At 38.4% G+C, this 25211-nt stretch overlaps 2 protein-coding genes across 2 annotated transcripts; one reads left to right on the top strand and one right to left on the bottom strand.

Moving 5' to 3' along the window:
- The first annotated feature begins 670 nt into the window (after nt 1–670).
- On the top strand, nt 671–5157 carry LOC121946111 (sperm acrosome membrane-associated protein 6). Its single transcript, XM_042490548.1, has 9 exons — nt 671–884; nt 1014–1100; nt 1305–1386; nt 1606–1629; nt 1701–1801; nt 2308–2411; nt 3634–3790; nt 4754–4934; nt 5085–5157. The coding sequence occupies exons 1-9, from the start codon at nt 671–673 to the stop codon at nt 5155–5157; spliced, it is 1023 nt and encodes a 340-aa protein (XP_042346482.1).
- Nucleotides 5158–19875: 14718 nt separating this feature from the next.
- On the bottom strand, nt 19876–24869 carry has1 (hyaluronan synthase 1). Its single transcript, XM_042490522.1, has 5 exons — nt 24769–24869; nt 22719–23421; nt 22387–22612; nt 22123–22255; nt 19876–21467 (listed from the first exon to the last, which is right to left on the bottom strand). Exons 2-5 carry the CDS (start codon nt 23406–23408, stop codon nt 20792–20794), a joined length of 1725 nt encoding a protein of 574 aa, XP_042346456.1. The 5' UTR covers nt 23409–23421; nt 24769–24869; the 3' UTR covers nt 19876–20791.
- Nucleotides 24870–25211: the final 342 nt, after the last annotated feature.

Here is a 25211-nt window from a genome sequence, read left to right as displayed (position 1 = left end):
TTTTCTTTTAGTCTAACATTCTTTCACCACTACTTTAGAAATTTTCTAAACTCCACCAGCAAAAATATGTACTTTCTCTTTCTCAACGCTCAGTATTATATTGATTTTGTTGTCCCTTTTGTTCCTTTTCTTTCTTTCTATTTGGCTCTCACTGTCTGTCTCACCATCCGCACACCACTAGTTAGACTTTTACTCTTTGTATATTTGTCTTGGGTTTTCTTGCCAACACGCTTTCCACTTTATCCCATACGTACATAAGCATTTAACTCCCTCTTCATCTGCCCCTCTCCCCCCTGCCGCCGCCTCCCTCCTTGGCTCGCTCCATCTCTGTGCTCTGCAGTAAAACTGGTGCATTGAGGCAGCAGGAAATGGGGACTAGAGACAATAGAATGGAGGGAAGTATAGAGGGGAGTCTGTGACGCTCTCCTCAAACCCGGGGATGTTGAGGAAACACAAGTAGATACTACTAGGTAGTACTTTCAAAATCTTGCTTTTAATTTAATGTGGAATATGCACAGAAAATTCATATTCAAGGCTTTGATTTTTCAAGCTTCTCCTGGAATATAAAACCTTGGAATTTCCACATTTGTAATCACTATGAGTCTAGAAATTTAAATATAAACATTTCAAAACTGAAAGCTATGTTTGAATTTGATGCTTTTGCTGCAAAATGTGCACATCTGCTTTGTGTCTCGTGTGTGTTAGCTTGCTGTTTGGGACCTCTCTAAGCTGCTATCAGTGCTTCGTTGATGTGCACGACAGTCTTCGCCTGTGTTGGGGTCACATTTTGACAGAGCACAATGTTAGAAATGTCGACGCCTGCTTCCAGAAGCTGGACCGCATATTCAACAACCATGAGAGAGTAGTTGAGGCTGGCAGAGTGGGTGCGTAAAATGATCTTCTGATATCTATTTTTTTTTCTTCAAGACAAACATATAGTAACAAGTAAAAACCAGTAAGTGTAGGCGTATACAAGTTGGTTTATACTCATGTGATATGTGTCCCTCTTGCAGATAAGGGCTATGACAAGCTACTTAAGGAACTTCTGAATGCAGAGATCCTGCCCATCGTGGAAGAGTTTGACAAAAAGCTGAATAACGGTACGAACACCTGCGCTGAAAAGACACACAACTGCACAAGTAAATGAGTCTTTAGTGCATCAGAATTGTTAAGCGAGGTCACTGACAGAGGGGAGTTAGAAATGAGAGATTTCAAAATGATGCCCTAAAGCACACAATTCACCAGGATGTGATGAGCCAAATATTTCTGTCTTTCTCCTCCTCCTCCCGCTCTCCATCCGTCAGACACAGTGTATGAGGAAAGGTTGCAGACAGCAGCAGACAATTTCATTGCAGCTGCCTCCAAACTGCCTAGAGGTGAGACATGGTCTCTTCCTTCTTTTCCTTCATCTTTTCATCTATGGTAAGGCCCATATTAGGTCATTACAGCTCCCTCTGATCTCTGTACTCTCTCCATAATAAGATAGTTAGCTTATTACAGCCTTTCAAATACTGTGGAGAATAAAGGAAACTGTCAGCTTGAACAGACTTGCCAGTGAATCAACTAATCTGATCAAAATACAATTAACTATCTTTGTTTTTACAGTATCTGGATGCTTCCCTCCATGTGGTTAGTGTCTCATTTTTTATCTCTTCGGTATCATAATTCCTGTCATTTAACAAACTACCGTATCATATCAGTATTCATTTCATGTACCCTTCAGGTTTTCAGAGTGGAGGTGCAGAGTACAACTGTGTTACCTGCCGGTATGACTCCTGTGAGTTCCCTCTCGACTGTCCAGGTGAGTATTAATAATCCGACATATTGGATTAGTGATACTGTTACATCACAATTTTCAAAAAGGGAAAAAAGGTGTACTAATCCAGACTTGACACATCCTTACATAACTATATTCTCACCTTCATAAGCATCGACTCTTGATCCTTGAAATGCTCCGTTTTTGATCCTTGAAATGCTCTTAGCAGAAAGTCGAGATTTGAGAAAGAGACCGAGGCAAGGTTTTATTTCCACACATTATATCTTTTGCACAGAGCCCCCAAGGTACTCTTTAAGTCCTTGGCTTCTTTATGCAAGGTGACAGTTGACTCCCACACACGTTGGTATTCGTATCAACCCTGTACAGCACAGCCACTGTTTAGCATATCATCACTTTTACTCCACTCCTCAGAGACTGGGCTTAAGTATTATCATTAAGGAGGGCTCAGACTGCAAGAGCTGCCCCCCTGTGAATGTTATCTGTGTGTGTGTCTGTGTGTGTGCGTGTGGGTGGCTATATGTTTGTGTCAGTTAAAGAAATTAAAGCGATGGAGAACAGCAGGAGCCGAATGTGGTGCGAAGTGCCGTTTCACCTACCAGACGACATCGAGGTGATCTGGAGGTTTGCAGAAGAGGTGCTCTTTGTGCATGCTGAACATTTCAGGGTCAACTGCAATACCTTTAAATGACTAGTTCAACATTTTGGGAAATATGCATATTGGTTTTCTTGCCAAGAGTTATATAAGAAGATTGATACCACTCTCATGTTTGTCTGTTGAATATGCCAGGAGACAGTTAGCTTAGCTTGGCGTAAAGTAATAATATAATTGGTGCAGGTTTATTGGCTCACTGACACCCACTTTCTGTGCAAAGCTTTACAAGCCAATCATTCCACAGTGCTAAATTATTCAAGTATTGTAAAATAGCTAGCCAATGTGCTAAAATAACTTATTAACCTCTTTTGTGATATATCATTTGTATGTATCCAAATGATAAAGGGTGGCAGACATCCCATCCAGTATTATTACATAATACAGCAAAATACAACACTGAGTTGAGGGATTGCTTGGTGACGCCAGCACCTCTAATGCCCGGTTCACACTGGATGTGGAGGCAATACTAAGCACGTCCATTGTCTGTGGAGCGGGAAATGCACTGCTGTTTTCTTTTCGGAGCTCGTGTTAACTACTTGGACTGTTCACACTGGACGCAGAAAGGGCCTGCACTCTGTGGCCGGCTCACGACCTGCAACCATAGTTTCAGCACCTTATTTATTTTTTCCACAAGCCATGAGCAGCTATGGCAAGAAAACACTGATATTCTGTTAAGAATGATATAAAGAAAATATATTATGTATGATATGAACTGTCTGATTACAACTGACATATCGGGGCACTTCTTTATGCAGTGTGAACATGGCATAAAGCTCACTAACACATTTGTTTTTATTTGTTGCATTCACACATAAACTGCAGTCTAATATGGACGTTGTGGTGTGTCTGTGTGGGACTATTTCTTTCTTGACGGGGTGCTTTGACTTTAAGCAATCTTGTTGTCACTGTAAGGCTGCAAAGACTCCAGGAAGTCACTGCACCCAGCCAAAAAATCTTCCAGGAACTCCCCATGAAACCGTTAACTGTGATATAGTATGTTAATTAGTGAGCTAGGCACTGGTAGGTGGATGTGTTACCACAATCACACTAGCTGTTTCCCCCCATTTTCAGTTTATGCTAAGGTAAGCCAGTCGGCTATGGCTTTAGTGATGCATATTTTCCAAAATGTTAAACGCATATGGAATCTGAAAAATAAAAAATAAATGAGTCTTGCCTACATTTGTAATAATTTATTTTTGTACAGGTGAAAACCCAGCAGGTGGATCAGTTTAAAGAGGTGACTGCAGGGCTCGACAGGCTCTATTCCATCATTTCAACCGGCCTGCAGCATCAGGGTACCTACCAGTGTGAGATCTACTCAGGCCAACACTCCATTGTCAGGCTGTACTACTATCTCACAGGTAACAAGACACGCCGCTTTAGGAGAAAGAATTGGAAATTGCTGAATTATACTGATCAGTGAGAGGGCATTTGTACCAGTATTTTAGTAACAAAAATTAATATACCAATAGAGTTTGTTTTCATCATTTGTTCTTAAATGGATGTAGAGAAATCTCTGCAAATGTTCTACCTACATTTTATATATAACGTAAAATGTTAAAATCACATCGGGTTGGGAAATAAAATGTTTTCCATGGGTGCAGATTTTGTTTAATTTATATTGTTAGATGCAATGGCTCATGAGATAAATGAGAAAACAGATAAATATTTACTAAGAATATTAAGAATAGCTGGAGATGCCTGAGTATAAACAAATGAAAAGAGCTAATTAAAATCACAGAATAATAAAAAATAAATCCTAAAATCAGAGGAAATACTACCAGTTTATTTAACAAAAAGGGCTAAATGTTCCAAATGAAATCATGGAGGCCATCAATGAAATGAATCTGTGCAGATGTATGTGAATAGATGGATGTGTGTTTATGTAGACACGTGTATGGATATGCATATTCATACAGAATTGTGTAAGCAGTTTACATATGTATATTTCCTGTATTAGCTTGATAAGTATTCATGTAAATATAACAAGGCTTCGCTGTGTTAAGGACACACTTTGTTTTTCTTTCCTTCTCTATTGAGCTTATTTTCTCTTCATGATTAAAGTTTGCATGATCGTGCAGCTGTTGGACTGGGGGGTCACAAACACACTAATAATAAATGTTTCAAATTAATAAAGTGTTTAAAAAAAGACACCTTGCATGTAATAGTGCTAAAATGAAATACAAATCACAATTTTTTACTCAGTGTTAAACAGTGTTTTTACTTTGCACTGTCCCTTTACCTCCACCATATCTTTTACTTTTTGTCCTCAACATGAGTTGAAACTCTCCCCTGTATTCCTCCTCTCCATCTCTCTCCCTCAGTGACCCCCCAGGCTGTGGCAGGCCACACAGAGCTGCAGGAGACATTCGACCTGTCTCTGCTCCCAGGAGGGCGGTTACTCCCTGTGCCTGGTGGGCCCCCCCACTCCTCCCTCCTCCCCTCATCACTGCTTCTCACCGCCTGTTTAACTGCTTTGCTTCTGCTGCTGTTCCTCTCCCTGGGGTAAATCATATCTATTGTCTGTACAGTGAGAGACACAAATAGCAAAGAAACTTACAAATGCACACCTCTCCTGAGAAGTTAAGATGCTGCTGGCTTATAGGCACATATCAGCTAGTATCATATGTCCCTCTTTTTCTGTATCTGTCGCAGGGCTCTGTACTGGTCATCAAAATCAGGGCAAACAAGTCACGCTGAACAAGCAGATGGAGATTTAGGAATCTGAGAGTTGGGAAGATACACATAAAGGCATTCCATCAGTCCTCTGGTCTGCCACAGAGCGTTACGTCAGCTGACAGAAAGTGTGTGTGTGTGTGTGAGAGAGACTCCTTCCACCACTAGAGGTCAGGATGCACATTTTTAACAGTGGTGCATTTTCAATTTTTTCTCGTCTGTGTCTGACAGTGTAGGATGCAAAGTAACTAACTGGGTTTACTATCTTACTGTACTTACTGTTATTACAATTTTGAGGTACTTAGGTATGGAAATATTGTTCTTTTATAATCTCCTTTTATACTCCTAGGCAAAAATAACTTCTCATATTTAGATTTGACACATGACAAATCTGAAGAATTGATGAAATATTTGTAAACAAACTGCCAACAGTATGTTAGCGCCACTTTATTCAGCTACAACAAAATATGATTTATTAAAATGCCTTTAGTTGATAAGAAAAGATAATAGCACAATATAACAATCTTAATCAACATATCAGTCAGGGATAAACAGCCTGCTCTGGCTTGGGACCACTTTTGCAAATGACAGGAGGCCTGCGGATACGTAATAATCAAACATAAAAAATATTTATCAAATAGAATAAATAAACAAAGCAAATCCAGTCACTTCAGCCCCACACAGGTATGCAGGTGCGTTTCTAGGATGTGAAGCCAATTTGAGCTTAGCCCAGACCTGTAGGAGTGTGTGTTTAGTTCTACCACGACAGACTGAAAAATATCAATTCTGTCTAAATGCCATCAAATATAAAATCCCCCACAAAGCAAATGTAGTTTTAAATTTAAAAACATAACACAAGATGAAATCATGGTGTCTGTATGTCCTTAAAAAGAGTTAAAATGTCTTAAATTCAATCTTATTTATATACGGCCTTAAAAGTCATTAAATAGTAATATTTCAATTTGTGAGTTCTTAATTGCCGCAAACAATTGGTCTTATTTAATTTATTAATCTTTCAATTCAAAATGAGTCAAGCTCTTCTGCGTAAAAGTCCACATTTCTGATACAAATCTTTTAATTTATTACTTATAATGCTGTCTACATACTTTATACTTGCATTTACATGTTAGCAAAATGTAGTTCAACTTACTCACTCTAATAATCATATTCCTCCATAAACCTTCCTCTGCAGACCACATATGCACTGCTTACTTACCTTTAGGTCTTGAATAAGAAAAATATGATTAGTCCAAAAATCTGTATAATATTTGGTTAAAAAATGATCTTGAATTATCTTGTTCATCACTACCAACACGGAGTGTATGGCATTTCTCATTTTTGGCTATCCAAAAGAACTGATCTGGTGAGGAAATAACATAGAATGATGATGATGGGGTTATATTGGATGCTATAGGGCTGTCTTGTGGGGTAAACAGGACAGAAAGCATGGCTGTGATGACATAGGAGGATGAGGTCAAACTGACTAGTTGCAGCATACAAAAAATCTGGTCTTTTAATGGTTTTGGAAAGACCTGCATCAACAGTGCTGGATGATGGACTCAGTGACATCCACACAGTTGTGCTGATAGTTATGAAACCTACACTTGTAAAGAAAGAGTACTAAAGTCACAATTGGCTGTGTTCTGACAGCCTGCATGAAAGGATGCGGCCAGCTGAAACAGTCAAACCTTTCAAGTGACCACAAGGAGGCACCAACACACACACTACATTTAATGTCAGCTTGCACAAGAAGAAGACATCCTTCTATCATATATTTAGCTCAAACATGTATTTAACTTTGCTGATACATTTACATTGTGTGATATCAGGGCTGTTGCCTGGTTTGGTTGCTAAAACATCCACCAAAATAAACCTGAATCATGTGTGAGGATGGGGAAGTACTTTTATTGCAAAACAGGTTTTTACAGAAGATGTGACAGTCATACCAGAGCAGCATACCAATTGTTAAAGATAGGCACTCAAAGTTGAACAACAGCCTCGCCCACTGATGTCATAGCCTTTGTGGACCAGTCAAAAGTGAATGGTAGTCAAACTGAAAGTCATTAAGCATTATATAACAGACTGTCTTTATCCCTGTGTACTCCGATCATTGTGACCCGAAAGCACCTCTCTGGAAAATGGCATAAATCACTGATATTTACATAGGACCTTTATTACCTTTTTTCATCATCAATTACTTCTATTAGTCATTGTATACTTCACCTCTCTTTCAAAAAAGGAGCGGCAGGCTACACCTGGTTGCTTCAGGTCAGTGCGACTTACACTCCAGTCTCTCTGTCACACTTACATACACAAACACAAAAGTACACAGGCACAAGAGTGCAAGTGCACTCATAAAATCACATGTATTCGCATGTTCATACATAAAACCCTCTCTGTCCAAATGCCGACAGTCTGGAGTCCTTAAGTTCACTTTTCCTTCCATCAATAGAAATAAATAAATATATGATCATTCATATCAGTGACAGAAAAATTTTAGTTGCCAGTTTCCCAACACATTTTTTTACTGTTGCTTTTATGCAGAGGACCTGCATTTGGCGATTTTTTTTTACGATACCTCTCATGATACCAGGAGGAAAAGGAAAATTTACGATAAAAAAAAAAATCCAACCTCATCAACAACAATCTGACATACCAGACAGGCAGCGGTCTGTGGAGGATGAAATGTTAGAATTATGGTGAGTTTTGTCTGGCACATACAGATGTTTCTTGTTTCAATTGACGTGACTACTGCAGTTTTGCTGCAGCCACAAGGGGGTATGTACCTCCTCTCTGTGTCCTTAAATTACACTGGTGAGGCAGACCAGATTATCTTGCAGAGATACAAACAAACAATATAACTAACTAAGAAAAAAGGAAGTCTGAGGAAGTGAAAACAAAAAACAACAAAAAAAGCCAGTTAAAGGTAGGTGCATTGATATATATTTCATTTGATGGTAAATTTTGAAGATCAAAGATAAATACATACACATACAGGCTATATTCAAATACATTTACAATTATGTTTCAGTTTTTAAAGGGGCATTCCACCATATTGGCATTGTGTATTGCTGCAAACCACCACTATGTTACATTTGCATGTGATTACACTGTATAGACTGTAACAGCAGATATGTTGAATGCTGTGGCTAGCGTGCGGCTAAGTACAGGCGCAAAACCCACTTGGTTTTGGTTAGAAAAAGATCATGCTTTGGCTATAAGTACCCAGTTTTTGAGGTACAATCCCTGCTGGAAAAGCAGTGCTGAAAAAATAAAACTGCCTCGAACCGTACTATCCCCACCCGAAAAAAACAAGCTGCTACACAACATTTTGACATGACCAAGATCCAAGTAGGATCGAAATGTTGTCTTGTGCCTGAAAAAGCACCTGGAAACACAGCAATGACTCGATAAATTGCAGCTAGTTTTATTGTTGGTCTTGAACAGTGGTCTCCAGCTTCCAAGGTGTCTTTCCTCGGTTAGATCATCCACCATCCCCTCCACCTCCCAATGACAAAGTCAAATCATACATTATGTCATTTTAGATATCATATGTAGAAAACATGCAAATATAATGTATAGATAGTTTGTAGAAATGTACAATGCCAACATTTTCTTCAGGCTACTGGGCTGGTTGTCAGAGTTTTTTGAGTCCAGAAAAACTTTGTCAGTCTGAGAATATAACCTAGATGATGTCATCTGTGTTTGGAGTTTGAAAGAAGTAGGCGTTTGGCAGGCAAGGAAGGTCTAATGTAGAGTTGCATTATAGGAAATAGTGTGTTGAAGCTTGAGGATACTTCTGCTTTTTCAAATGACCATATGTTTCTTTTTAAATCAGTCTTCTATGAGTCCTTTTGCAAGAGCAATACTTGATCTCAAGAACACCACATTTACGAAATATTACATCTGTTTATGCTTTTGATGACACCTTTGACTCATAGGCCTGTTAGTGGTGTTTATTTCACTGATTTCTAAGATTTAGTATGAATAATGCTACAAAACACATTGATTGTACACAAAGTTATTAAATATGACAAGTTTAATATTTCTTGCAAAACTGTTGGATAGTATTACATCCAACTGGACCATCACAAGTACAGTTTTTTTCTCCACCCTACAATTACAGCCTTGCATAGATAACATGCAGAGAAATGCATAAAATCAAGTGGTTCAAATCTCACTTATTATCAGATCAAAATTATCAAATAATTCAGCACAGATTGATGCAGTGTAGTATATACACAATATTTTACATTTCAGATGCTGCACCACTGATGATGATCCACGTTGCTCATCATGTTGATACTTTTTAGTTGTAGTTTCACTCTGAGTAATATAACATAACCCTCATTCAATATATCCCCAAAGAGGAAAGAGAACCCGGTGTTTAAATTAGACAAACTGTAGAAAATATTCATGTTATTGATGAACACTCTGCTACAAAATGTTTTACCTCCTCAATAGTTACACAGTTACTAAGAACCTCCTGTTTTGTTCTGTTAGCTGCAAGGCAACAGACTGTACCTGCGGGTGGTGGTTCCTAGTACAAGACGGAGATATCGGATAACTCAGGCATAGTCTGCTCTAGAAGGCATCACACCACAACAACTGAAAACAGAAAGACCTAGAGTTGCTGGTGAGTTCCTTGTGTAGTCAGAGACTGAGTTGCCACGCACACACAGGCACACACATGCCATACACATGGTTGGTGTGTCCTTTGCAGGCTAACTTACAGTTTGGGGCAAATCAACACGGACTGCACAAATTGTGTCATCATTTGCTTTTTTCTCTGAATGTAGGGCCCCCAGGGGATATTTAAATCACTTAAGTCCTAAAAAAGAAAAAAAAAATACAAAGGACATTAACTCTAGCCACAGCCTGATCTACGTCCTGATGCCTTCAGACTTTTTGGGAAGGACTGAGTTGTATTTGTTAAAAGACTATAGAATTATTAATGTTGCTTACATAAGAAGGGCCAAGTCTGTTGTTTTTTTCACTCTGGTCATATTGAGTGGGTAGAGGATTGTGTTTTCTGTGTACTTTCTGTGTTCCTTTGCTGCCTTTCTCTCGTTTGCTCATCTGCACAGCTGTCGTGCATCAGCTTCGTCAGTCCTTCTCAGCTCCAGAGTTTTTCACAGCCAATCAGCTCCCTGCCTGCTCTTCTGCCTCCTCAACTTTTTCCCTTAACCTGAGCTCCTCTGCCCATTTTCCCACCTGCACTTCATTCCCTTATCAGATTAGTCTGTTTTAAAGTCCTAGTTTTCAGTTTAGTCTTTGTTGGATCCCTGTTTTTTATGCAATGTTCAGGTTTGCTTTTTCATGCTCAGTCCTTAAATTAAAAGTGATTTATTTGAATTCTGATTGCCTGCAGTCTCCTGAGTTTGGGTCTTCCTGCCCCATACCTCATGAAAGCTATAGCGCCAACCCAGAATGCTTCATGTTGCAGCCCATCTTTTTGTACTGTAAGTCTGCAGTGCCATTTTTCTAGTAAAACAAAGAATCAAAGTATCAAAACTTAAACATATCATTAACTTTTAACCCAAATTTTCTCCAGTTAGTAAAAATGCCATTTGTCTTTTCAAATCATTTTGTATTAACTTCTTAATTCTTAACTTGACTTCTGGACACATTGGAATGGTGAACATTTGCTGTATTATCTACTGCCATAACCATTCTCACAACCTTTTTTTTTTTTTTTTTGGCTTTCCAGCTTGGAAGTAAAACAATGAATCTCAGGTCACCATTATAACAAGGAGGTGTCACATTGCATTGGTAGCAGCCGTAAGATGAACAAACATCACCTTCAGCAACATTTCCCAACACAGGTAAGGTAAACAGATACAATTTTAACTGTTACGCAGTTGTTGTGAGCTCCACTACGCCACCATTGCTGAGTTTCTTTAAAAAAAAATCTAAATACCCTCCATGTTTACGGCTTATTTAATCATCATGACTGAAACTAGGACAAGATGTTTTCTTGTGTTTAAAGTGATGACACAGAGATATGAGTGTGTGTGGTGAGTGGCAATTAGTTTACTTAACTTTGTGCGAATGAGGATGTTCTGGCCGTTTAGTCTGCAAATCTGCAGGTCTTGCACCCATCAATGTGTTAATTGAAGGTGTGTTTCAAGAGATTTTTAATTTCTAAAGTGCTTGAAAGTGTAAGTGCTCACTCCACAAACAAAGTATGAAAACACATCTGGAAAATTTACATTAGTCAGCTTGTTAAAATTGCCCAACCACTCCTCATGTTCATACAGATCAAGGCCATTAATTCCTGTAATATTTCAAAGCAGCGGTCGTTTGCATCCTTTTTCAGCTTCTCTCAGTGTGGTATGTTGCACTTGCTCTTGGACTTCTTCATTGTGTTTTTTGTCAGATTGTAATACCACCTTTTAGGTGCATACCATCACCTACCACACCAGATTTCTGTCTTCTTTAAAGACGCATGTCTTAAAGTATGCCCAGAATACACTACGCCATGGCATTGTTGCCTACACTCTTTTAACTGCATAATATTATTAAACACTCCTGTGTTTTTCCTACAGTGACATGGTAAAATGTCTGCTGTGAAAAATGTATTTTACTAAAATAGATTAATTGTGTAAAAAAAAAAAAAAAAAAAGACAGAATTTATGAGTGAAAGTGCTTTGGTCAGTGTTTTTACTGGTTTCTGTTCCTTTTGTGTTAGAGAGAAAAAGACCTCTGCGGGTAATTTGGTTGATGGTAAAAACCTTCCAGACACAAAACACTGCAGGAATCCTAAGCAGTTGTTCACACTTGGCACACAGGAAAAGTTACAATCTGCAATCCTTTACTGCTAAATATCACTAAATTCTACACACTGCTCCTTTAATGGGTGGGCATTTGTTTTTTTATATTTCTTATCATTTTTCATTTTGGGGATTACAGACCTCTATAATTGACTTGTATTTAATGCAGCATTAGTTTAAAATTATCTTCATTATCAGTCGTGTTTTCAACAAACGTATTTGATTTTTAAAAAATTAACCAATAATTTAATGTTAATATCTTCTAAATATTCAAACAATACACCAACAGCAAAACTTTTTATACATGATTTTAACATAGCATTAAAAATCATTTTATTTTAAATTTCTCATTTTTTCCTGACTTCGTAGTCTGATCTAAAATATTCTTTAACTTAATAAAGAGGTATAACAGTATTTCTTGAATGCTAATCAGATGAAGAGCATGTATATTTACATTGTTAGCCTTTATTTAAAATAACTAAATGGCCAGATCTGCTGACAGTTTGAGAAACCTGATGTACTTCTCCTCAAATGAATGATGTCTTTCTGGTGGAGAAAACACAATGTGAGGACTGAGTGGGACCTGCAAGTCTTATAAAGCACTTGTGGAGCATCTAAATATAGTCAGACATGACTCAGTGCTTAACTTGTCATTTAATGGGCAGAACGTTTGTATTTTTTCCAGCGGGCTGCTCAGTTGCCAAGGGAACCAGTGAAGCATTGTCACAAGCCTTAAAGCAAGAAACGTAAACTCTGAGGATGTGAAATCTGAAATTTTTTTTTGTGGTTTAGTCTGGATTACAAACCCTCATGGCCATTTACGCTGGGTGACATCTTGAGTTTTTTTACATGTTTTTTCTCTTTTGGACACCAACTTAGGTTAGTCAATATGAAAATAAGTAATAGCTAACAGAGGGGAGTGCCTGTGAGTTAAAAAGAGTTTATAAGGTTTCTACGTCAAAAAAACTCCTTCAGCAGATCTCACTGTTGACAGACCCATATATCTCTCCTTTCTGTCAGAACTGTGTGTGTGTGTGTGTGTGTGTGTGTGTGTGTGTGTGTGTGTGTGTGTGTGTAAAAGGTGTCATTCCTTTTCTTCGCCTGTTACTTTGATCTGTACGACTGTCACAATACTGGGAAGCAATCATGACCTTCTTATTTGATTGTTTAGCTCTAATTTATCATAATCATTGTCATAACACATTTTAACACTGTAAATAAGGTGTTCTCTTGTAAAATTCTGTTATGATGTCAAAGTTTATGTCAGTTGAGCTGACCTTTGGCAAATTTGCGTTATGATTGCTCTGGGGTGTTTCTGTGCTTCAGGTGCTCCTGTCACGCATTGAAACTATATGATGGTAAATAGCGGCTCCATTGTACTATTTTTTGCAATGTTTCTTTTTTTTTTTTTTAATTTTATTTTATTTAACCCAGATTTAACCAGATAGGTCCCGTTGAGAGCAACAGTCTTTTTCAGCAGAGACCTAGCCATGACAGCAACATAAGAAAAAGTTAGACAACAACTACAATGGAAACATAAAAGATATAAACATGTGGAAATGTTAAAATACCATCGCTTTATTTATTAGAGGGTGCCAGAGGTTCAGGTAATAATGTTATCATCAGCGCAATTCACAAATTTTGAAAATTACACATTTACCCCAAAGGGCGACAGACTTAAATTTCAAAAAATATTTCCGGTACTAGCAAGATTTTTGGGAAATGAAGCTGTTGTGATAATCCAGCATAAAAAATTACTCTGACAATCCCAAGGGGGAGCTACATTTTCAGCTGGAAAACAAAGTGACATTTACGTCTCTGTGACTTCAAAAGGTTTGGGGAAAAGTTGTGGGCTCTGATTCCTGTCCACTGGTATGCAGCTTCAAGCTATGTGTTTTTGCGCAAGTTCCAGTAAATGATGGCAACTCCACCAGAATGAGTGTGCAGGCTGCAGCTGACCCTGAGGTCATCAGATGAAAGCTACCTCTGCAGACTGGGGGAACACCCTCAATTTAATTTGTCCAAATACTGTGTGCCAAAAATAACTTAATGATCCGATGGAGTTTTCTATTCTTATTCTGTATAATGCTCCATCTCTACCCCCATTCTTTTTTTCTTTTATTTATTTATTCATTTATTTGCAATACAGAGAGGAGAAAAATAATAAAATGTAGACCATAAATCTTGGAAAGTACTGCATCAGTAAAGGCAACCACAAGCCACACAAACAAGAAAGTGACAACAAACTTGCAGGATGTTTTATTTTGTTGTTGTGTGGAGCAAAAACATGTAATCATCTGTAATGATATACACAGTATAATAACCAGTGTCATGCTGATTTATCTACCAGTGTTTGCATCTTGTGTTAATTGTGACGTATTAAGTGTTAATCAAAACCACCCTGGTGGTTCTCATGTGTTCTGGAGGAGCTACTGCAGTAAAAGTTGTAAATTGCGGTTTCCACTGCGACAAAGTGAGCTGCTCAGATGGAATGAGACCAGAAGAGTTTGGAGCAGAAGGTGACACAACACGGTCCATACTTCTCCTTTCCATTTGTGAACGTGAGCCCCAACGTGTGTGCCAGCTGTAATGGTTCCTCCTTCCTGATGTCAGGGATGGAGGCCCAGACAGGGTGTGGGAGGACAGGCTAATTGAAAACAGACATGAGGGGAAGTGATGTTTGGCTTCGTCAGACTCTTAGTTCGCTCATGGTGTGTTTTTTTTAATCTCCTTTCCCTGACTCATTAAGGCGCTGTAACTGTACAGAAACTGTTTTTTTCATGGTTGGTTTTTTTTTTTTTGGTAAATCACCCCAGAGCTCTGAAATCCACATAGTTTGGGCAAAATATTCATGGCAAAGATGTTGCTACTAGCAACCAAACAAGGGATATCACTGCAAAATCTAATGAGTAATGTTAATGCTTCTCTTGAGGAGATCCAGACACTTTTACTCATATGAGAAAATATTCTTAGTAGTAGTTTTAACCACCGTCAGAGGTCTTGACTCACCAACTCTCTGGCAGATAGTCAGGCAGGTAGTGTCTGCTGGTTATATCGGAAATGTTCCCCACAAGTAGTCTTGTGGTCATCTAGTCAAAGTCTAGTGTTGCACAACCGCAGCTGAGCGGCAGTAGAGAAATTCTCATTATCAGGAGAAGGACAAATTAGGATGCCATAGAGGGCTATTGTTATAAAATTGAATCTGGCTACTATTTAATTCAATTCAGTAGGCTTTATTAGCAGGACATTTGACATGCCTTGCCAAAGCACAATTATATTAAAATACAGTTAATAAAATAACATAAATAACAATATTAGTAAACCAGAGTAAAATACGTGTTTAAACTAGTTTATTTGTTTGAAGGTATCCCCATTAGTTGCTACCAGGGCAGGAACTAATCTTCCCCTGATCCCACCATGAGACAACTGTACACAAGATCACATATAAGAGAGAGCAGGGAGTTGAATCATCATTAGTATGTTTCACCCATAATCCAAAACCCCTGATTCAACCGGTAGATCTGTTCAGGGAACACTGATTAGTAGCAACAAAATAGTAAAGAAAATAGAATGATGCAGATGCATATATATGCAGAACATATATAGACATACATATTTATATGCATACATTTCTGCAGGAAATGAAGCTCTATGTCCAGCTCTCTCTGTGGACAGAGTTGACACAGCCTGTCTTCTCTAGGTAGCGAGCTCTGCCTGTATCAGCCAGTCTCTGTGACGAGGCTGTGATCTCTGAGTCTGTACATAGTTATCGTCTCTCTCAGTTTCTGATCTGTCGGTGCTCAGATAGTTCACAGCTGTTGTAGCTGAGAGCCAAATGGCATTGAAAATTGTTTTGAGTTTTTGTGGTAGAAGTCCAGTGGTTGATGTAGTTTTCTTTTCCTTTATAATTTGCACTATGAGGTACTTTTAGTTGCAGTTTGCAGAAGCAGAACTTATAACTTTATTAGAGTGTTGATACTGATACATCAGTTCACATGTAGCATTGTAGCTTGTCAGTATGTAGTTAGTTTAATAATAATAATAATAGTGTTCAAGTGCTCAACATGCAATAGTGCAAAGATTTAAAATCTAACAATGTATAAAATATATGTATATACATGTATACTCACATACACACACACACACACACACACACACACACACACACACACACACACACACACATATATATTACATATATGCATAAATAAATGAAATCATCATACAGAACATGGATAGCACAGCTCTGTTTAATTACTTTTTATACAGTTGGGTAGTTTTGTTCCATTGTTCCCAACCAAAGGGCTGCAAGATAATAGATAGTCATGATATGGCTAAGAAAGGAGGGAGAAACAAAGTGCCATTAGAGACATTTGCATTACTTGTTTGGTCTCTTGTTTGTCTTTGCTTTTTTGTAAAACATTTGATCATTTTGCTTCTTTGACCCAAAAACAGCTATTAAAAGGAAACCATGCGAGAAGTTAAGAGGGATCATGTCTCTTTGGTGGAACTGAAATGTATCATTGGGTCCTATGGGGTCACAGCTGTTTTTTTTAAGCTGGGATAGGCAGTTTTATCTCAGTGTCATTGTACAAAAAATCCCATAATAACCTATGAGCATGGTATTGGCCTCATTCAAGTGTCTCTTCGGTGGAACTGAAATGTGTCATTGGGTCCTATGAGATAACAGCTGGGTTTTTTTTAAAGCTGGGATATGCAGTTTATTTTGGTGTCATTGGGCAAGTATCCCATAAAACCCTATGAGCATAATATTGGCCTAATTTGAGTGGTCTGAGAGAAAACTACACTTCTGCTTCTCTGCTTGGCTCTGCATTCAGACAGGCGACTTTGGCCAGTCAGAAGTCATTCAGGGAGAACGCGTTCCTTGGCTGCTCTACAAAGCCTGATTCAATACCGGAGAATGCTGCCGTAAAAGATACTTTTCTGCTGCAGGAAAAGAGTCTCAGGTTGCTAAATAACACATGTATAGGGGCTGATAACCTGCTGGAAAGACAGCAAAGACTCACGAACACATCTGGTGTCATCTGGGTGACACCAGATGTGTTAGCGTGTGTACATGTATTAATTGGTTGTATGCTGGCACTTTTCTTTTCTTTTTCTTTTGTAAAGCACTTTGAGATGCATTTTGTTAATGAAAGGTGATTAATAAATATGTTTTATCATCATAATTATAATTATTATTTTTAGGACATTCACATGGATTCTGGTCAAATAAACACAGCATCGCATAACCACTTGCTAACAAAATAGTTGACAGGAAATAGGTGTCTTTGTGCGTCTATGTATAATATTATGTAAGTCGTGGCATTGGTAAACATTTCCTCTCATTGTTTATTTATTCTTTATCCACACCTAACATCAGAATGTGCAGATTTGGACCTTAGCCTGAACATATAAAGATGACTAACAAAAGTGCCCTTGACATTTAAAAAAATGCTCTTTGGGTGTTGATCTGTGTGGTCAAGAGCCACTTTCATGTTTGCTCAAGGCGGAGCACCTTATTTATTTATGCCGCTTATTTTTGTGCTGACATAAATACCTGTTTATTTAACTCTGCATCCCACTTTTGAGTGTCAGTGAGATTATGAAAACTCTGACAGCTCCACAATTGTCTGTCAGTATTACAAAACAGGGAGTTATTCTCATTACACTTTTACCACTCTTTAAAGCACTATAGGCAACCCACTGGGTTGCAACATCAAATTATTCACTTGAAGGTGATTAAAAAGCTGCTGTCCCGCCCAGCTCATATAACTGTTAACAGATTGGTTGTCTTGTTTGTAGATGTATCACCATGTAATCACCTGCGCGTCATGAGCATGTTAAACTAAATGTACATAAAAATTACTCTCCTTAAATTATAAGAGACCCAAGAGGCTTAATTCCAAGTGGAATATTTTTCTAGTATGCTCCCTATAAGTTTTACTGTAACATATAAACTTTTTTTTAGAAGGATTAGGAAAATGCTCCCATATGCAAAACACTGAACTTTTCTAACCTGTAACTTAAGTTAGTTCACAACACAAAACAATGTAATTTCTACAAACAGAATATACCTTGTACACAAATACTCAAGCAAATCTTGCTTAAGAATATATTTTTTTAAAAGGCAAAAAAAAGAGAGAGAGATTGGGGATGGGAAAGATGGTCCAAGGGATGCATGTTACATAAGTAATAGATATATAATAAATGAATAATAAGTCATCCCTGTTTTGGCAAAAACATTCTTTAATAAAAACTTTTGATTTGCTGAAACAGCTCATTTTTTCAGCTAATCCACTTGGTTTTTAAATGGCTTATAGATAAAACAGAAAGTTCAGCCCCAAATCAAAGATATAAAGTATATTTTTTACTCTTACCTGTAGAGCTATTAATCAATCTAGACTTTTGGTGTGAGTGTTGGAGATTTTGCCCCTTGAGGTGCCTGCCTTTTCTTTGATATAATGTCATCAAATGGCACTCATTGCTCAAAGCGCCAAAATAAATAAATAAATAAAAATAAAGTGAAAACTCAAGACAATGTCTATTTCAAGAAATCATGACCCAGTTACTCAAGAAAATCCACAGACCTTGTTGTGAGCAGTTTCATGGAAAACCTATTTTCTTTCTACTGAACTACACTCACCAACCGAATCACTCTGCAGAAGTATCAGTGCATCTACTGCTAGCTCACTTAGCTCCACTGAGCTAGCTAATGCTACAGCTCAGCTGAGGGGGACGCAGTTGATGTTTACATTTTGGGCTGTAACAAGGACGAGCCTCTCTTCCATGAGTAGATACACACTTCTGTCTGCGTGATGATACAGCTGGCTGGTTTGGTTGGGTAGAGAGACAATATTTTCTACATGATCTGTCCCTTTAAAAATGTAAGAGAATTTCTCACTTTACAATTGATCAGCCAATCCTTTAGTTTTGGAAAAATTAGACATCCATATTTTTTGTCTTTTTATTTTTAATCAGTTTTTTCATGAATTCTATGTAAGATTAATTGGTTACTGTTAGTTGTGATATAGTTGTGAAATTAACATCTCAGATAATTACTAGTTGACGGGATAATCTGGCATCAGCAGACTAACATTTTCCCACTAGCATTTTTTGCTTGAAATGCACAGTTTAATATATTGTATATTATTTACAGTTCATATTCAGCCCACGTTTACCACTAAACACCTTTTTTTGTGATACTGTATGGGAAAAACCAGGGAGAGCTTTCACTCTCACTCTCACATGCTTTTATAATTTCACTTTTGCTATTTTAGATGTCTATGCTTGTGTTGATATATACTCTTGCCAACCCAGTTTCATCTCATACATAGTAGTAATGGTCATGTTGAAGTTTTAAAGAGTCATAACACTGCTAATCTGAGGAAAAATGTGTTTATGCTACAGATATACATGGACACCTTTTATGTGTTTTACCAAAGAAAACAAGACACATCTATCAAATGAGATAGGTGCGTAGGAGAGGGACACACTGACCCCAGGAATCTGCAAAAAGAACTCTGCACAACTTTCAGTATCACTTTATTTGCTGCAACGTTTTCAGTACCTGTTTTTTTCTCTTTTTGCAGATTTGTGTTTTACCCAAATCTGTAATGTATGGTAGGAGCTCCTTATAACTTTGCCTGGCCACTACCATCGGGCAGTATCACATTTTTCTATTAGGTCAAGATTGTAAGTTTAATTGTACAACTCTGACATTCATTGCCACTTCCTTTTGAAGTTAGCAGCCATGCTAATGCTAACCTTCAAGAAAGTGTGTCGTATGTGATGCCTAATTTGAGGTTGCCTTGTGTGTCACCTGTATACTGTGTTATGTAAAAGTTGATGTTTCGGTTATTCCTTGGAAATGATGTCATTTTGACCCCCCCCCCCCCCCCCCCAAAAAAAAAGGAAAAAAAGAGTTAATCACATTAGAAAAATATTTTATTTTTCACTTCTCTACAAGTTCCCAAAACCATCAAAATTTTCACATTTTCAGACAATTTCCAGCCATTACAACAGGTGTATTGCTTAGAATACATACATAAAAAAGTTTTTGTCTATTTTTCGCTGTAATATCATAGTAAACAAAGTGCATCTTACACAGTACACCCAGACTGTCAAGAGAGTATCTATACAGCAACAACATAAAACACAATAAGTAAAGAAACATCAGTCCACATTGCTTCAGGTTTCAGTCAGTGATGCTATGTTTTGATCCTCAGCCACAGCATCATTGTCCATTTTTGTCATAGAGGTGAGGCTGCTTTTTTCTCTGCTTGCACTTTTTCCTCACTGCACAATACCATATCTGCAGGGTTTTTTTATTGTGTTTTCAAGTAAGTCTGCAACACAGTAAAAGTGCCATCCAGGATCCAGTGCACTGACAACAGTGGTGAAGTAATGGTCACTAAACTGACAAGCAAAATTAGAGTTGCTTGTTAAAGTAATCTACATACACATCTGTGGACACATCGTCTGAATATTAACACACATAACCTAACATCTATTACCCACAACCTTCAATATATTTTTTAATGTAAATAACAGTTCTCCGATCTTTAGATATCATGTATAAATATCTGATGGAAGGCCATCTCAATCTGATAAAGAGAAACCTGAGAAATGCATGGACCCAAAGGTCCTCAGTACAGTTTAATGTAAATGTGCAACAACATCTCCATATGAATCAAACATTTGTCCTTAAATATATTTGTGATACTTTTGTTATGAGTAAAAAAATGCTTTGGTAATATCATCGTTATCCATTGCATCAATATTCACAATGTCCATCAGTTACTGAAATGTGAGACAAATAAATAAATGAAACTCGCTGAAGAAAATAAAGTAAATGGTTGAATTTGAATAAATTATCTTCCTTCTTTTTGTTCTTCACTGGACATTACGGACCTACACATTCACAGTGTATTTTTGGCTGCGTTTCCTACATAGTTTACGGAACCACACCCAGTAGAGGAGCATCATAAACAGCCAGTAGAATATGTACGCCACGCAGCCATACACAATAAACTTTGTCTCCAGTATTTTGGCAGGAGTAAACCAATCCAGTTGACTTTCCTTGTAGATTGTATAACCAAGCCCACCTAATAAAATGGTGGCCCATACCGACAGAGGCAGGAGGGGCATGTAGTTCCCTACTATCTTACGCCGGCCTGATGTCCCCCAGCTGCTTTTGTTCATGGTGATTATAGCAAAGTACTTAGCTGGCAGCAGGCTGGTCATGTACAGAACCGAGTAGAGGGACATAAACACCATGACTATGTCTCTGCGCAGGATGCAGGCGTACGCTGCTTTCACCAGCCCAATGAGCTGGATGCAGCACAGGATCCAGAGGATGTCCCACACAGTGCCTGTCCAGAACAGCTGGATGATGGTGGCGGTGACGAAGAAAGGAAAAATACCTGAGACAATGGACTCATAGGTCATCCAGAGGTGGTGCTTGTGCCACCACATTGCGTTGTAGAGCCACTCACGGAAGTAGGATTTTGTCCAGCGAGTCTGCTGGTTGAGCCAGCGCAGGAACTGAGCTGGTGTCTCCGTGTAACATTTGGAGCGAGCTGTGTATCTAAAGGAAATCACAAAAATATGATCTATGAAACCTGGATCATCACCTCAAAGGTGACACATCAAGATTATTGCAAATCAAGTCATTCCTGTGCACAATATAGACGGAATCGCCATGAAGTTGCACTGCTGACAACAATTACATACAGATAAACACCTGACGCACTGATGTTTTTAATTGCAGAGATGTGTGAAATCTGCAAATTTGTTTATTTCTTCTGTCACTGTTAGTCAAAACTGTAACATTTAGATAAAGATAAACAAGTTAAATATGGTGATCATCTATTTGATGTTTCTGCTCTGCTTTTTTAAATGTAATTAGTTGGTTTCCTAGTGTCTTTGATGAACCAAATATCCTGGCATGCATGCTAATCAGTGTGAACAGGTACTACAGCAAAACCTGTTTTACACAACAACAAAAAATCGATATCAGTTTAAGTGTGTGCTAAATTTGGAAGATTCTCAATGATTTACCTTAAACAATAAACAATAAAGGCAGTGGTGGATCACCAACTCAATAACGACATCAGGTTTTTAGGTGGCTAAAAATTAACTGATTCAGGCAGCGTACATTTTATGTACGTGGCGCAGGGATTTTCTGCCTGCAAGTTATTGTAAACAAACATGGTGATTCAGTCTATTGATAAGCAACTTACTTTGTAGCATAGCCCATGCTCAGCATTCGGTTGGTAAGATGTCTGTCGTCACCAAATGTGCAGTGAGTTCCCAAAAACTTCTGATTGTACCAGGACTCCAGAAACTGTTGGAGGAGATCGTTCCGGTAGAGACCTTCATCGAGCAATTCAAGAGGGAAATATTAGTTACATTGGCACAACAGTGCATTAAAACCATGACTACCACTGCTTGACATGTAGAATCATCACTTTGACCCACATCACAGGAAATCATTTTTTTCTTACCCAGAGGACCACTTATGCAGGACACACAGTTGAAGAAGGACTGGCAGGACCTTTCGATGTTGAAAGCCATCCAGTACCTCAGACTGCTCATGAAGCTGATGTAAGAGTCTTTCAGGTTGAGGATCATCACATCTCCTCCCACTGCACCGTACTTGTGGTTGCTCTCCAACACTTTACACAGCTCCACGGTGGCCAGAGAGTCCAGCTTGGTGTCAGAGTCACACACCTGGAGAAGAAGGAAGAGAGTCACGTCATAAAAAATGTGCTTCATAAATTCATCTTAACTGGAGAAAAATCATAGAGAAATTGAGTTCTAAAAGAAAAATATATACCTGTATATAGTCAACTGATGGCCCGAGTGCTTTAAACGCTGTGTACATCACCTCCCGCTTGCCGCCCCACTTTTGCATGATGCACACGCACCTCTTGCTCTGGATCAGGTGCTCAACGTCTTTTCGCTGTGGATCCTCACCTATGGCATAATCTGCATCCCCTCCTGGTCCTATTGCCATTTTCACCTCCTGCTGTGCCTGTGTGGGGTCCCAAGTGTGGTAGTTGTTTTTCCACACATAACAGCCAGGGTCTTGGTCTGCGAACACCTCCCTGAACATTTCCATCATATACCGGTCATCATCTGAGTTCCCATCTATCACCATGATGATGCGCAGCAGCTCAGGAGGATACTTGAGGGCCCTGATGGAGTTGAGGCACTCTCTCAGATACACAGGGTCCTCCTGGTAGGCTGAAATAGTGAAGCCGATGGTTTTGGTGAAGGTGCAGGGGTTTGTGCGCGCTTTCATTCGCCGATGCTCAATAAAAGCGAAAAAGCTCTGGACCAACACGTGGAGTGAGAGGAGCAGTCCATAAAAGCCAAAGGAGATGATTCCATACTTGGATGTCGCCAGCTGGAAACCATCAACATAGGCCCACACCATCACGCCCAAGACCAGCAGAGCAAAGGAGAAAGTGAAGATGGCGCGGACTGTTGAGCCCAGCTTCTTCAATAAAGGTTTCAGCTCCATTTTGTTTCTTTACCTAAGAGACACAAAGACAATACATACATCAGGGGTGTCCGAGCTTTTTTGAATGGGAGCCAGATTAGATCATGTAAAGAAAAAACCTGAGGGGCAGCTGCTTCTCACATTAAATGGGCCATTTAAAAAATAATCCTGTACAAATGAGACAAACGCAACCATTTCATCATTCAGTGAAAACTTTTACTTCGCTTTCACTGTCAAGTTTACGCCGGCTTGCTATGGACATGTCTGCTACCTATAGCAGGAAGCATCGGCTGTTAAGTAACGGTTCCGTTTTCTTGTTTGCCGTTTCTTTATGAAAACACATCAGTTCTACCTGCATAGTTCCTACTTGATTTATGTCTACAAACTGTATAATAGCTCTGCCACTGTGAAGTGATGGCAAAAAATGTAAAGTGATATTACTTGATTAACCAATATTATGTTGGAGCCCACATATATTTTATTTTGAAAGTCAACCTGAGGGCCATTTAAAATTGGTTCGAGGGCCACAATAGGCCCCTGGGCCGGACTTCAGACATGCCTGACATACATGGTATGTTTTATATATGCATAAAGAGTTGATTCCTACTGGTCCTTTTAAAAATGTGCAGACACTCACTGCGGTTTGGAAAAAAGGGTGTACTATGGAGTTAGTAGTTTTATATCTGTTGTAAGACATGTTAACAAGCTATACAAGTTGGAAAACAATACAGCTACCAGGCATGTGCTGTTACTTAAAAATCCTCTGTGCAAAGACTATTAATCTTAGGATGTTTATCACTGACAGCTACTATTGTAGAGAAATGCATGTAACAGTTCAGGGTTTTTTTTAACTGTTTTATATTTGAATATATTCTATGATATTGTTATTATATTATTATTCAAAACATGTAGGAATATAAATAAATATGTTATAGATGCTTACATGTACAGATTCAAGTATTTTAGGTAAGCTACAATTCATATACTCAAAATGAAAAAGGTAAATAACTTTAAAGTTACCATATAAAGCAATAAATAATAACACTGGTATTAATCAGAGATAATTAACTTACAAATAGATAAATAAATGTATACATATAGCGTTAAATGTAATGTGTAGAAGCATCTTACCTCAAGCAGAAATCTGATATCTGTTGTTTTTATTTAATTTCTATTTCAAATTTATATCAGTTTTAATAATAACTTGCCATGATTCCACAACAATCATTTTGTTTATATTTAAAATTAAAATTAATTAAAGCCTATTTCTAGTCATTCCAATTGAATTATATTGTATATATCAGTTTTTAAATAATTTATCAGCAAAACACCAATAAGAAAATGTGACCAAACACATGATACCTTTATTTTTTAATCCTACCTGATGTCAAGATCCCCTGGCTTCAAATTTGCGAGACATCCACTCGATGTTTTCTCCTGTGTGACTACTTCGGCGTTGAGTTTGTTGGCTTCTAGGTTTGAACACGGGATGGAGCCATGTGCGCGCTTTTTATGTCTGGGGGATTATCAATTACGCGCGCCCCCGCTGACTCAGCCTTGCGTCAGGAGCAAGGCGGTGGTCCTGACTGGAGGAGAACATCTGTGCGCGTCTGATTTGTTTTTCCCCTTTACCATAGAGATGTTCAGTCTGTGACCTCTGACAAGACTGTTTCCTAAAAAAAAGGAGGTTCCCAAACTTTAGCGATGCTGCTGTCGGAGCTTTATATAAACTCGTAAGGGAGAAATCGATTCATGTTTCAGTTTGGACCCTCTTGAGAACTTCTTGGGTTACCTGAGGTTTGCGCTTACCTTGACCACAATTTC

Source organism: Plectropomus leopardus, chromosome 7 (assembly GCF_008729295.1).
Source record: "Plectropomus leopardus isolate mb chromosome 7, YSFRI_Pleo_2.0, whole genome shotgun sequence".
Taxonomy (NCBI): Eukaryota; Metazoa; Chordata; class Actinopteri; order Perciformes; family Serranidae; genus Plectropomus; species Plectropomus leopardus.
This window is presented reverse-complemented; position numbering and strand designations above follow the sequence as displayed.